Here is a 13178-nt window from a genome sequence, read left to right on the forward strand (position 1 = left end):
AGCATATTGCATAAATTAAGTACATAATGTAACAAATCCTATATGAGTCGTAAATAGTCTCCACCTAAGCAGCTTAACTGGCACACATGAGTGTGAAATATTATACAGTGAAACCTGTGTGCCCTAAGAGACTACCCTAGGGTATTGACAAATACTTTACAACATCAAATTACGCATATTAAGCAAACTGGCTCTGCAATTTAACCAGAGATGGTCTATAATTGTTTCAAGGTACAACACTTTTTCCTAAGAGACCTGCTAAAACACTATGGATTTCAATGTCTATAGGCTAACAATATAAATGTATAGTATTATGAATGAACTCCGTCACTTTGAATTACTTTGAGTTTTGTGGAAGATTTCATATCAATCAAAATAAAACCTGTTAAAAATTATTGTTTTCTTTTTAACTTCATGTAACTGGCTATTGAATATTTAATTAAGCTAAAATGAAAATTTTGTGTTAAATTCACACATTGAAATAACATATTTCAAGTTTTCAGCAGAAACAAGTAAACATTTCCACTTAAGCTTAGTAACAGTAATTTCTGATATCAAATAACTGCAATATAATCTCATATGGGATTCCCTTCACTTTTTTTCAAGTACAATTTTCAGACACTTTTAATAAGAGACACATCTCTTCTAAATTGTTCTCCTGCCCTAAAAGTGATTTGGCAAAAATGGCACTGGGGGCTCTGGATTCATTATCACACTGCTTTTCCTACCCAATATGCTCAGTTTGCAAGTAAATTTCTAACTGCCAGCTGCACAAACTCAGCCTGGGTCCTGGACCCCTTCCATCTCATGCATCACCACCAGTAATAAATATCCTGTATGCCAGAATATGCCCTCTATGGCATCTGTGCAATCCCAGTGCCATCCATGAATTTGCACAGGTGTTGCTGGGGGCAGACATTCAAATCAATAGGGTTACACACAAGTGGCTAAGGAAATTATCTGCCAAACAGAACTACTGGTACTACAATGATCTGTGGAATGGAAGGGACCCTGTCTGACTTGCAGAGCCAGGTTTTAGTCTCACAACCAGGAAAAAAAGAGTGTTTTGCCTTACAAACAAAAATTCTGAGAGGGTTGCAATGTATGTGGACAACCCCACGCTATTTTTTATGCCATTTCAAAACCATAAAATAGTTTTGCAGTATACATGATGCCCAAAGAACACATTTGGATTGTTTTTTCAAAACAAAGGCTTTGTGGAAACCACAGTCTAACACAATCTCAACTCCAAGAGCATGCAATAGCTAGTGTACAGTAGCTGACAAGACAGGAGAGGATGCCATTTTCCTAGCAATGACAAGGAAGTTGAATTTTTCATGTGAATTAGCAGCTTAAGATAAAAACTCTAGGGAAGGGAAGATGCACCAAATCTTAAAAAGCACAGCCAGTGTGCCTTTTCACTATTTTACCCTGCATTAGCTAACACGAGGTAAGACCACAGCTTATTTTTTCCTCATGAATGCAAGACTCAAGGAATTTACATTTATTCCAGAAAAGTTCCCTAGAAAATGTGTCTGTGATCTAACCTCGGGTGTGACCCCTCTGTTCAGAATTCATATGTTTCCCGTTAAGACAAAACTCTCTTGACACTGTAATTCTTTCTTACTCCATTTTGAACGTACAGCTTGTGATTGAAACCACTTCCCACACCTTGCAGAAGGTGCGTAACTCCAGTTTTCCCACACGTTCCCCATGCAAAGTCATTTTGGGCTCTCCAGACAAAAATCTGCAGCACAATTCAGAACAGGCATGAAATAAATAGCCAAAAGAACACTGCACTCATAGTACTATTTGTCTTCAGAGTTAGCACAGTAAAAATCTTGGCTTTGGGTTTACTTAAATCTAACAGAGAGCAGACACTATAAGGGGAGGGAATATCCTCCGCTTTTTCTAAAACACTGTTTCTTCAATTACAAACTTTTTTTTCCCCATATTTTATTCTTGCTTGGTCGTCAAAATCTTGCAAGAACAGCATAAAGTCAGTCTCTTAAAAAGATGGATCACTTCACATTTTTAAGCACCAACGGGGGCAGGCGGAAGCACATCGGGCCACATTGAGAGGGCCTGTATTCCTGCGTGAAGCGTTTTCTGCTGCTTAGCTTCAGGCCTTTGGAGGCATCTCGCCAGCGTCTTGACTCGGAGACCTCAGTGCTTTCACTGGCATTATATATTCATGCTGCACCGCGCTCAGGAGAACATGTCCCCCCCAAACTGGAGCACTAGGAAGTTCAGCGTAGATGCAGACCCGCAAAAACAGAGGGCAAGCACTGGGCGCTCTAGTGAATCCTGGTTTACCTGTTCTCTCCCACTTTCTGGGGTAGCCCAGGCTTCTCTTGACCCAGATAATGGAAAGATGATTATTCATTTGAATTTCAAAAGAATGAGTAGTGGGCTGTTAGCTCTAACTGCTGCACTCTAATAGGAATATACACGCACGCACACATACAATTATTGAACTGCTTTTAGAACAGTAAATTATTTCATTTTAATAGTAATATCTACTTATTCATGTAGATGTTTTAATCAGATTTCTAAAATCCTCAAGATAATTTTGAGAGTGGCTATTATCTATCAGTCTGTTTTCAGCTTCATTATTTTCCTAACACTACCCTTCAAAATAAAACAAAAACCAATCAGAACATAACATTAACAAGCATGAGAAAACAGTATTGCTGTTTATATTTAAAAGATCACTTTGAGGAAAAATTGAAATGCTGCCAAGACACTTCAGAAAATGAGATATACCAGAAAAATAGAAAAATGGGATTTACGAAAGTTATGTGATGCCCATCGTATTAACACGCTTCTTCACATGGACACACATGAAGAAGAAACAGTCCAGATGAAGTCTGTTGTAACAACGGTGGCTTCAATACATACCAAAGCTTTATTAAAAATGATCTCTCCTGATCTTAAATGTGTTAAATGTCAGATTCTGTCACCCTGGTGGATGGAGTCCTAGTCATCCCAATCTCTTATCAATACTGATTATATGGTTTCCATTGCAATTGACTGAAAATTTTCCAAAATAGTTCATGGCTCTTAGAAAATGATGATTCGACAAAATAACAGTAGTTTATGAAAATTCATTGTTTTGATTCATTTCACAGGAAATCGAGGAAACATTCAATTTTCATTCCATCAGCTTGAATTTTATACGATTATATGATATAATGAAATCTCCCATAAAAGTTGAAACACTCACAACAAATTAAAACATTTTGATGCGTTTCATTTTGCAAAACTACACCATTACTTCTATCTGGATTCAGAACGCATGCAAAACCCCCGGAATTTCTCACAGGGGCAATTTTTTTCGGTAATCTGAATACTGATATTTACAGAAAAATACTAAGAAATAGGCTTAACCAAGACGCTTGGTATCCTGGTACCATTTTAGCTAGAGTCCCAGCAGCGGTAAAGCTGCCTTCCCTGGAGGCAGCCAGCCAGCTGCGTATCTCCTAAGACTCCTGGCCATGCCACCGTTATAAGAAATGTACTCTCGCCCTTTCTGAAACTCTTGCGACACAGATGGCTGTGTCCGATCTGAGCGAGTCCCCACCCAGACAGAGTGGAAAGTGCCAAATTCACAGCCCTCTCGGAAGGAATGCCCTGCCCTGCCAACATCCCTCCTCAGAGAGACCACAGCTGACCACAGCTGCGGCACAAACCCAGGCACTCCCAAAGGTACTGCACCCTCTCCTCATGTGGTTTCTCTAAATTGTAACATTTCCTGACAGGTTGAGAACCCTGCCAGGCAAGTTTTTAATTTTACCTCCTATCTCAAAGGATAAGCATTATTATGGGGCTAGACTGTACCACCAGGTACAAGCACATGGAGAGAGAGAGGTGGCAGCAAGCCTCGGAGGAAAAATCCCTCCTGGGGGCATTCATGGCGAGGCAGAGCGGCATTTTCCAAAATCCATCTTTACAATGAAGTAAGTGAACCTTCTTAAGCTACGCCCTTTCTTTCCCCTCTACTCTGCACACCCAGCTGGGGTCAGGCAGGGGAAGCAATACGACACTATGTATCTGCCTCTCCTCTACTCCTTCAAACTCCTCCGACTCCTGACAAGTGCAGCTGAGACCTCCCAGCCCTAATGTATCCATAAAGCTAAAAGAGGTGAGTGACTTTATTTTTGTTCCTGTAACAGCCCTAGTCACTCTGCAGCCCTATGATATCATAGTCACATCATCCAACACAGTAATTTTGCTGTGGTCTGAGGAAAATGAACCACTGTGCTAATTAGAGGATGATGTACCAGGGGACCTGCTGCCCCATTAGCACCAGTTCATAGGATGCGCTCTGACAGAGGAGAGGCTGTGCCAGGACTCATCCCTCTCACTGCCATCATGTCTGCACCCAGCCAGAAACCATCACGGAACTTATTAAACTTCTGTCTTGCTAATAACTATAAGCAGTAGCTAGAAAACCACAAAGGGACCCACAGAACAGTATGTGAATTCATTTTCAGCACACGTTTTGCAAAGCAAAATGACCACAGATGAGTACACCGTCGGCTTTCGATTTCATAAATTCTGCGATGAAAACAAACATGGGATTATCTGGAATAGCTGGATCCGCTACGGGTGTTCTGCAATAATCACAACATTGTTGAATAACTGGATGCTTTCTGGAAAACAAACAAACAAACAAAAAATCAGCACTGTTAGATGCTTTCTGTAAATTTTCAGCCCTTACTTTGGAGAAATCGCGTTTAATCCTCTGCCTACACCACGCGGAAAATGCCCCCGGGTGGGTGCGATGCCCTCCCTTAGCCGGCTTGCTTACCTCCCGCGGGCAGCCTGGGCCTTCCCTGGCGGACAGGGGCACCTCCCCCGCACCCCGGGCAGGCCGCCCGTGCCGGCCCGGCCCCGAGGAGCAGCGGGCACCGCCGCCCAGCCGGCCGGGGCCGCCGAGGCACGGTCTGCGGGCAACCGGAATCCCCCCTCCGCGCCCGTGAAGCGCGCCCGGCCCTGCCCTGCGGCATCGCAGCCCCGACCGCTACCGACGGGCCACCGAAACGAGGCCGGGGTGGGGGGGGAGCCCGGGAGGGCAGGGGACCGAAGCACCCGGCGCGTTCCTCCGGCGGCTCCTCACGGCCCCGGCCCCGCTGCGGAGGGGAAGGCGGACGTGGGCGGACCCGCGCCGCCGACCACCGCGGCCACGCCGCGCTACGGCAGGCATTCCGCCCCGGCGACGGCAGCCCCGCGCACCCGCGGCGGAGGAGCAGGGGAAGGCGGCGGGAACGGCCCCGGGGACGGCCCCGGCCACCTGGCCCTGGCCCCGGCCCCGCTCCCGCCAGAGGGGCCGTCGCGCCGCCGCTGTGACGGCCGCGGAGCGCCAGCGCCCCCTGCCGCCCCGAGCCGCGCGGGGCCCCGCGGCCCCCTGAGGGGAGCGGGCCCCGGGGGAGCCGCCGCCGCCCCCCTCCCTCCCCTCCCCGTGCCGCTCCGCGCCCGGCGGCAGCCAGCGGGCGAAGCCCCCCGCGGCGCCGCCGCCGCCGCCTCCCGGGCGGAGGGACGAGCCGCCGAGAGCCAGCGGCCCCCCCGCCCGCCGCTGCCGCCCCCCGCGCAGGGGGTGTGTTCGCGGGGGGAGAGGGGGAGGGGCAGCCGGGCCGGAGCGGTGGGCGGGCCGGGGGCGCGGCCGCGCGGCGCCATTGGCCGGCGGCGGGAGTGATGTCACCCATATGACACGCTGATAACGCGTCGGGCGAGGAGCCGGGAGTTTCGCAGAAGGGGGAGCGCGCGCGGCGCGGCGGGGCAGGGCGGGCGGCGGCGCGAGGCCGGGGCAGGGGCACAGCGCGGCGCCCAGCGCACCAGCCCAGCCGCGCCCCAGCCCGGCCCGGCCGCAGCGGCCGCCGGGGCCGCGGGCAGCAGCCAGCGCCCGCCGGTCGCCCCGCGGGCTCCGCCTCGCAGCGCGGCGGAGAGCGCGGCTCGCTCGCAGCAGGGGCAAGGTGCGGCGGTGGGAGGGGGCGGCGGAGCGGCTTTGTTGGCTCGGAGGGGAGCGGCGCGGCGGGAAGAGCGGCGCTGCGGCGGAGAGCCCACCATGGTGCAGCAGGCGGAGAGTACGGAGGCGGAGAGCAACCTGCCCCGGGAAGCGATGGACACAGAAGAGGGCGAGTTCATGGCGTGCAGCCCGGTCGCTTTGGACGAGAGCGATCCGGACTGGTGCAAAACGGCGTCGGGGCACATAAAGAGGCCGATGAACGCGTTCATGGTGTGGTCTAAGATCGAGAGGAGAAAAATCATGGAGCAGTCGCCGGACATGCACAACGCGGAGATCTCCAAGCGCCTGGGCAAGCGGTGGAAAATGCTGAAGGACAGCGAGAAGATCCCTTTCATCCGGGAGGCGGAGAGGCTGCGGCTCAAGCACATGGCCGATTACCCCGACTACAAATACCGGCCCAGGAAAAAGCCCAAAATGGACCCGTCGGCCAAGCCCAACGCCAGCCAAAGTCCGGAGAAAAACGCACCCACCAGCAGCGGCGGCAGCAAAAGCGCCAAGAGCTCCAGCAAGAAGTGTAGCAAGCTGAAAGCCTCCTCCGCCTCCTCGCCCCCCAAGCCGGGAGCCAAAGCCGCCCACCACGGGGACTACGCGGGAGACGAGTACGTCTTCGGCACCCTGAAAGTGAGCAGCAAGACGGTCAAGTGCGTCTTCATGGACGAGGAGGAGGACGAGGAGGAGGACGAGGACGAGCTGCAGCTGCGGATCAAGCAGGAGGCGGAGGAGGAGGAGGAGGACGAGGAGCCGGGGCCGCAGCAGCTGCGGCGGTACAACGTGGCCAAAGTGCCGGCGAGTCCCACCTTGAGCTCCTCGGCGGAGTCCACCGAGGGGGCCAGCCTCTACGAGGAGGTGCGGGGCGGCGCCGCGGCGGCGGGCGGCGGCAGCAGACTCTACTACAGCTTCAAGAACATCACCAAGCAGGGCCCGCCGCCGCCGCAGCAGCCGCCCGGCCTCTCCCCGGCCTCCTCCCGGTCCATCTCCACCTCGTCGGCCGGCAGCGAGGAGGCGGACGACCTGCTCTTCGACCTCAGCCTCAACTTCTCCCAGCACGGCCACGCCGCCGCCGAGCTGGGGGCGGGCGCCGCCGCCGGCAACCTCTCCCTCTCGCTGGTGGACAAGGACCTGGACTCCTTCAGCGAGGGCAGCCTCGGCTCCCACTTCGAGTTCCCCGACTACTGCACCCCGGAGCTGAGCGAGATGATCGCGGGCGACTGGCTGGAGGCGAACTTCTCCGACCTGGTGTTCACGTACTGAGCGGGGCGGCGGCGGCGAGGGCGGGCGGCGAGGCGGCGGCGGAGCTGGAGCGGCGCACGCCGGTGATGATGATGATGATGATGCTGATGATGATGATGATGATGATGATGCTGATTAAAAAAAAAAAGTCTTGTTTTCTTTTAAAAAAAAAAAATCTCGAAGTTAGTTCCGAGCCCGGGAGTTGTGATTTTATTTTTTTTAATTTTTTTGTGTTTTTTAATTTTTATTGCATTTGGTGATCACAACAACAACAGCAAAGGCAAATGGGACTGGGGGAAAAAAAATGATACAGAAGGCGCTGTTTGAAGCTTGTCGGTCTCTGATTGAAGTCTGGAAGATGGTCTGCAAAGAAGTCTTTTGGCAGCACAACTGTTACTCAAGGGGGTTTGTGGATTTTTTTTTTTTTTCCCGTGAGAGATCTTAAAGAACTGTTCTGATTTTTTTTTTTTTTTTTTTTTTCCGAAAGGGACCATTGCAACTTTTTTTGGAGGGAGAAAACTGATGTCTTCTATGCATCCGATTCTTAACAAAGCTGCAGGGAGCTTGAAAAAATGCAGACTGTACAAACGCTTACAAATAACTGAACTGACTTAAGATCAGAGTTTACTTTTCAGATCAAATTGTTTATGGTTTTACAAATGTGATTTCTACTTGCCAACTTTTTTTTTTGTAACTTGTTCCCTTATACCTCCTTGATTGAATACCAGACAGCCTAGACCTCAGTACAAAAAGGTATTGAAACATTTTTGATACATAACAGACCTCAGTCTTTTTTAAAAATTAATATATTTTCAGGCGTATTTTTGTACAGTGAAAAGGGAACATTCTTGCTGTGTTTTTTCAGTAAGACTTTTCAGGCACTTCTTCCCTTTTATTTTCTTTTTTTTCTCTGTTTTTAGCATGCAAGTTTGTTGGTACGTTACGTCCTGGTTTTAAAAGGATTAAAATTTTAAAAAAATAATCCTTGCATCTAAAGGCCTTGTGGTTTTAAAAAAAAAAGAAACAAACACTTTTTTTGTACAGCTATAGTTCAGATTTGTTCAATATTTGTAGGTAAAGATTTATTGAAAATGGTGATATAGACCTCAGAGCTGTTATCTTAGTTTAAAAGATTGTATATGTACTGTACTATAGTAGGACTTTATGTATCTCATACGCTGTGATATGTGGATGGGGCCCCAGATGGAAGGTATGAAACTGGATTCTCGATTTTAGCAAAAAAAAAAAAGAAAAAAGGCACATAGTTAAAAAAGTTTCTCATGTTGTGCAATATAATCTAAAGTACAGACCATCTGCATATTTTGTAGCAAATGATGGCAAAAGCAGACTTGTGCACTGTCAACATCATAGCCTGTTTTTTTTTTTTTTAATGCTGAAAGTCTGTATCTTGACAATTTTAATAAATCAGCTGGAACTGATAGAAACTCGTATCGCTATTAGTGTCTGTAGAAGTACCGCTGGAGATGCCATGTTGTCACCCCTCGCCTGCGGAGGAGCGGTAGCTGTATGTAGGCTGTTGTGCATGACCAGAGCTAGGGGGGAAGGAGAGTAAGGACTGCTTCTTTTCTTTTCCTTTTTTTCACCTCCCGTCGCCTTTTTCCCCCCCTTTGGCTCCGCCAGGCCCCGGTGGGCGCCCGCCGGCGGCGGGGGTTGCCGTCAGGCGGGGCCGGGCCTGGCTGCCCGCGGGCCGGGCCGGGCGGCGGCAGGTGGGCTCGCCCCGGGGCTTTTTGGCTCTCCCGCATCCCCCCCCCCACCCCCCCCCCCCCCCGCAGGCGGTGGACGAGCCCGGCTCCCCGGGGCCGCCCCACCGGCGCCCCGCATCCCATTTCCAGGGAGGTGGGCTGCGGGCGGGGCCGGCTGCCCGCTCCCGCCGCCGGGGACGCGGCTCGCCCCGCTCCGCTTGCCCCGGGGCTCTCCCCCCGCCCCCCTGCCCTTTTTGATCAATAGCCCGGGCGAGCGGAGATGCTGGGGGTGGCGGGGCTGCATCTCCTCCGCCCCGGGGCAGCGCCCGGTCCGGCGGGGCGGCTCCGGCCCCTCTCCGGAGAGCCGCCCGCCGCCCCGGGCGGGGCACGGGCAGGAAGGGGGGTACGAGCTTCTGCTGTAGGTGAGCAGACTTTGTCAGTGTGCATTTTTTTACTTTTTTTTTAACCTTAGAAGCCATCAGATTTCGGTTGAGCGCTCTGAAATAACTGCTGATGGCAATAAACAGACTCACAAGGTGGAAGTTTGTTTCTCAAGAAGTTTACTTTTTATCTGATAGGCATTGGTAAATTATTTTTTTTTTCTCCACTAATTAATGATCCAGCTGTTTACAGGGACAATTCACTGTGCTGGTGTTTTGGTGGCAACCACTGCTACAGGCTTTCAGACTTGCTGAAATGAAAATCCTGCATACACATTTGTAAGGCATAATAAAACATAACATTAAAACCTGCATGCATGTTATGTTTAATCAAAGACAACTCTTAGGCATTTAAGTGGTGAGATATCTTACTTTAGGTTAGTTAAACTGGTAGTAAAATGATTAATATAATCTGATCTCTTTCTAATAATAATAATAATAATAAAACACTCATGATTCTAAATAAAAGTTGTTTGGCCTAAATCTTTGCTATCAGAAAAGAGATATAGCATATCTGGGAACTCAAATTTATGTCTTGCATTGTGATAATTCTTTATGAGAAACTGTGTTTTAAAACAAACTTAATTACAATATACAAGATATCCTTGGCAATGGATAGTCCTCAATAAAACAGAGTTTCTTGAATTTTCAGTTTTTGGTCTCAAATGATTAGTGTGTTCTCCATGTAATAACTTAGTAATCAGATTGAAAACAAATGACATTTATCTCTTCTAAGGCAAAAGAGTGAAAGAAAATAGATACACTGAAGTGCTCTAGCCCAGCTATTCACTATCCTGCTATCGAAAATCTGTTCTTGGGCTAGGGTAATGGAGTAAGTTGATCAGGTTTTAAGTCTTAAAACTGAGCCAAAATTCTCTTAGTAATTCTTCAAGCTATCATGAGAGTACGGGGACTTGTTCTTCCAGTCCCTTTCTTCTGATATGCATCCTTGTTTATTAAAGTGATAATAGGCAGTGTCATTAAACATTTGTGCTTTACAGATGTTCAATGAGTTATGAACGATAATGGTCAAATATAGGCTGCGTTTAGTTTGCATTGTAATAAGGTCTGTGTCTCAGCCTACAAAAGTTTTGACTTGCATATATTTTTGGAAGATGTTTTTAAAATATCCATTAAAATATTAGTCAAGGATAACTGATTTTAAAGGATCCAAGTATAGAGCAGTCAGGCATATTTTAAAAGAGCAACAGGTCTACTTTAGTCATAGAATATAATACCCACTCAGAAGTATATCTTTTCTTTCTTCTAGATGGGAATTATATGATGCTATAGCAGAGGAATATTTTGAGTGAAGGTATATGGTGCAGGGAGAAAATTTTTTGTCCAGACAGTTCTGTGTCTTTTATTTCAGAGTTTATTGTCACATATTGCTCAAGGAAAAATTAGGTAGTGTTCTGTTTAAGCCACTACACTGTTAGGGCTGAAGTTTGATGCTGTTGAATGCCTAAGCTCCTGCTGATCTCAGTGAGAGTAGAAAACAATCTTCTAATCATGAAAAATAGCATCTGCTAAGCTTCTTATATTTTTTGCTTTTGTCATATCTAATAATATTCATACCCTCTGTTTCTCTTTCCTTTTATTTTTTTAATGTACATAGGAATCCTTGTTGACTTGCTAGAGCAGTCCTGTTGCAGGCTTAGTAACTCCCGTGGCCTTTTTTTCCACATTCTTTTCATTTGTCTCTGTACAATACTACTCTAATTGTAACAGGACTCAGTGACAGAAGGGAGAAAAATAAGGGGTTTTTATGTGGCAAGACAATTTACTTTGTAACACTGAGGATGTCAACTCAATGTAAAACCTAATCAAACATGACAGGTTTTTTTAGTTTTAAAATTAACATTTTTATAAATTTACCATTTTTCCCCTTTTGTTGTTTTTATTATGTTTTTCCTCTCTCCCTTTGAAAAGAACCACAACTAGGAAATATTTTCTTCCTTTAAGTGCAGTCTTTTACAAATGTGGTAGAAGGACTCATTCGAAGCATCCTTTAAGTGCCACATGCTCTTTAGGCATTCACCGTGGTTCAGATGAAACTTCTTCAAGTCTATATATTGAATGTGATTTGCATGCGTGCAGTCTGATCCTTCACTCATGCCTGTTTGAGGAAAACGCAACTCTGTTGTTACACCAAGGTAAAACTGGTGTGGGGTCAAAGCAGGGCCATATAATTTTTAGGTGTTTGATATTCAACACAGTTCATTAAGTTCCTTTTTACATCTTCACAGCTGTTGCCTAGAAAGGCCTTAAACCTGCACTGGTTAAAAAAAAAAAAATTCTCATTGAGCTTAATGGGAGTTTTTGCCTCAAGGGCTGCTGGCAGGCTAGGTGTCTTAGTTCCTCCTAACCTTCATTTGTAAGCATGGCCAGGAAAAAAACAAACAAAAACTTAATACAATGAGTTGCCTTACATTTCCCCTACTATACAGTTGTATTTCTTTGATTTATTTCCTTTCCCCTCACCCACATCGAAGGCTGTGATTGTTTTTGTTTTGTCTTAATTTTTTTGCACACTACCTATACCAATTAACTGCCTAATTAGTTTTATCTTCTCTACATGGATGCAGTGAATTTGTAAGAGAATTTCACAAGCAAGTAGTTTTTTAGTGAGTTTAAAGTAAATAGAGTTTTAAAGACCTATTTTTATATTCAATATAAAGCACAAATGTGCAGAAAGTGTAGAATGACTTACAAAAAGGGAAACAAAAGTTCGTAATATTTCATGTATAAAAGTAATACCTTCTTTGGGTTGAGATTCTCTTAGAAAACCCAGTACTTATGCCAGTGCAAAGATAGGAATATTTTAAAAACTCTTAGAAAATTGTGATTGACAGCAATTTCAAAGGAATGACTTCTGTAGATACAAGGAAACCCCTAAAGCAATATGGATAAGAAGGGGTGAATGGTTTTCAATGATGAACAACAACCTGGAAGTGTGAGAATGGAGGTTTCAATCCTTATTAATCAATCAAATTTCTTCTTTTGTGGTTAGCTACAACATCTGGATTTTCTGTGAAGTGCAATCTTGCAGGATGAAAAAGCGCAAGGGCACCAAACTTCTAAGACTTGCAAATGCTCAGAAGCAGGTTTGATTTAGAATTATATGTTATTAATTAGGGCTTTAGATTTTGGTAATCCCCGCTTCCAAAAAAATCAAGACATCAATTTACCGCTTGAAGAAATTTGATCAAATAATAATGATTAATCCAGGAACTCCCATTGTCACAATTTGTTTTTGTTTCCATCATCCTGCTTATCTCCAAAACCAACTTGCCTCAACTCCTGGCGAAGCCAGGGAGAAGAGTTATATGCCATTGTTAGTTCATTTACAATTTGTATCTGGTTTTGCTCTTGTACATATGTTGGCGTTTTGGAGTCTTTACATAAATGCTGTGATACTTTTTTTCTTCTTTCTTTTTATTTTTTTGGTGGGCTGTTTTAAAATGGAGGCCTGTTTTCCAGTGTGGGACTTTGATGGTTACAACATTTCAATGATGTTGCATGATGGCCACAGGTGGGGGAAATTGAATGTTTTAGAGCAGTTTTTCAAGCATGACACTTTTAAAATATGTAATTTCAAAGACTTTTCAAGGCCACATGAAATTAGTTTTCATAGCCACTCCAGGTCTTGGGGGGAAAAGCTGAAAAGTACTTTTGTTTAGAAGTCTGAGTGATGGTGGGGGGGAAACCTTTTCTTGAGGTTTTTGCATGCCCAGTGCACGGCCTATCGCTGTGAGAGAAGGAAGATGGTAAGGC

General features: G+C 46.5%; 1 protein-coding gene and 1 long non-coding RNA gene across 2 annotated transcripts; one reads left to right on the forward strand and one right to left on the reverse strand.

Moving 5' to 3' along the window:
* Positions 1-1794: 1794 nt before the first annotated feature.
* On the reverse strand, positions 1795-5336 carry LOC141921380 (uncharacterized). The gene is made up of 2 exons (XR_012622678.1): positions 4814-5336; positions 1795-4655 (listed from the first exon to the last, which is right to left on the reverse strand). It is a non-coding gene; the product is annotated as an uncharacterized LOC141921380 (long non-coding RNA).
* A 725-nt stretch (positions 5337-6061) lies between these two features.
* Positions 6062-7382, forward strand: SOX11 (SRY-box transcription factor 11). Its single transcript, XM_074819995.1, has one exon. The coding sequence runs from the start codon at positions 6068-6070 to the stop codon at positions 7277-7279; it is 1212 nt and encodes a 403-aa protein (XP_074676096.1). The 5' UTR covers positions 6062-6067; the 3' UTR covers positions 7280-7382.
* The last annotated feature ends 5796 nt before the right edge of the window (positions 7383-13178 follow it).

The sequence above is a fragment of the Strix aluco genome, chromosome 3 (genome assembly GCF_031877795.1).
Source record: "Strix aluco isolate bStrAlu1 chromosome 3, bStrAlu1.hap1, whole genome shotgun sequence".
Taxonomy (NCBI): Eukaryota; Metazoa; Chordata; class Aves; order Strigiformes; family Strigidae; genus Strix; species Strix aluco.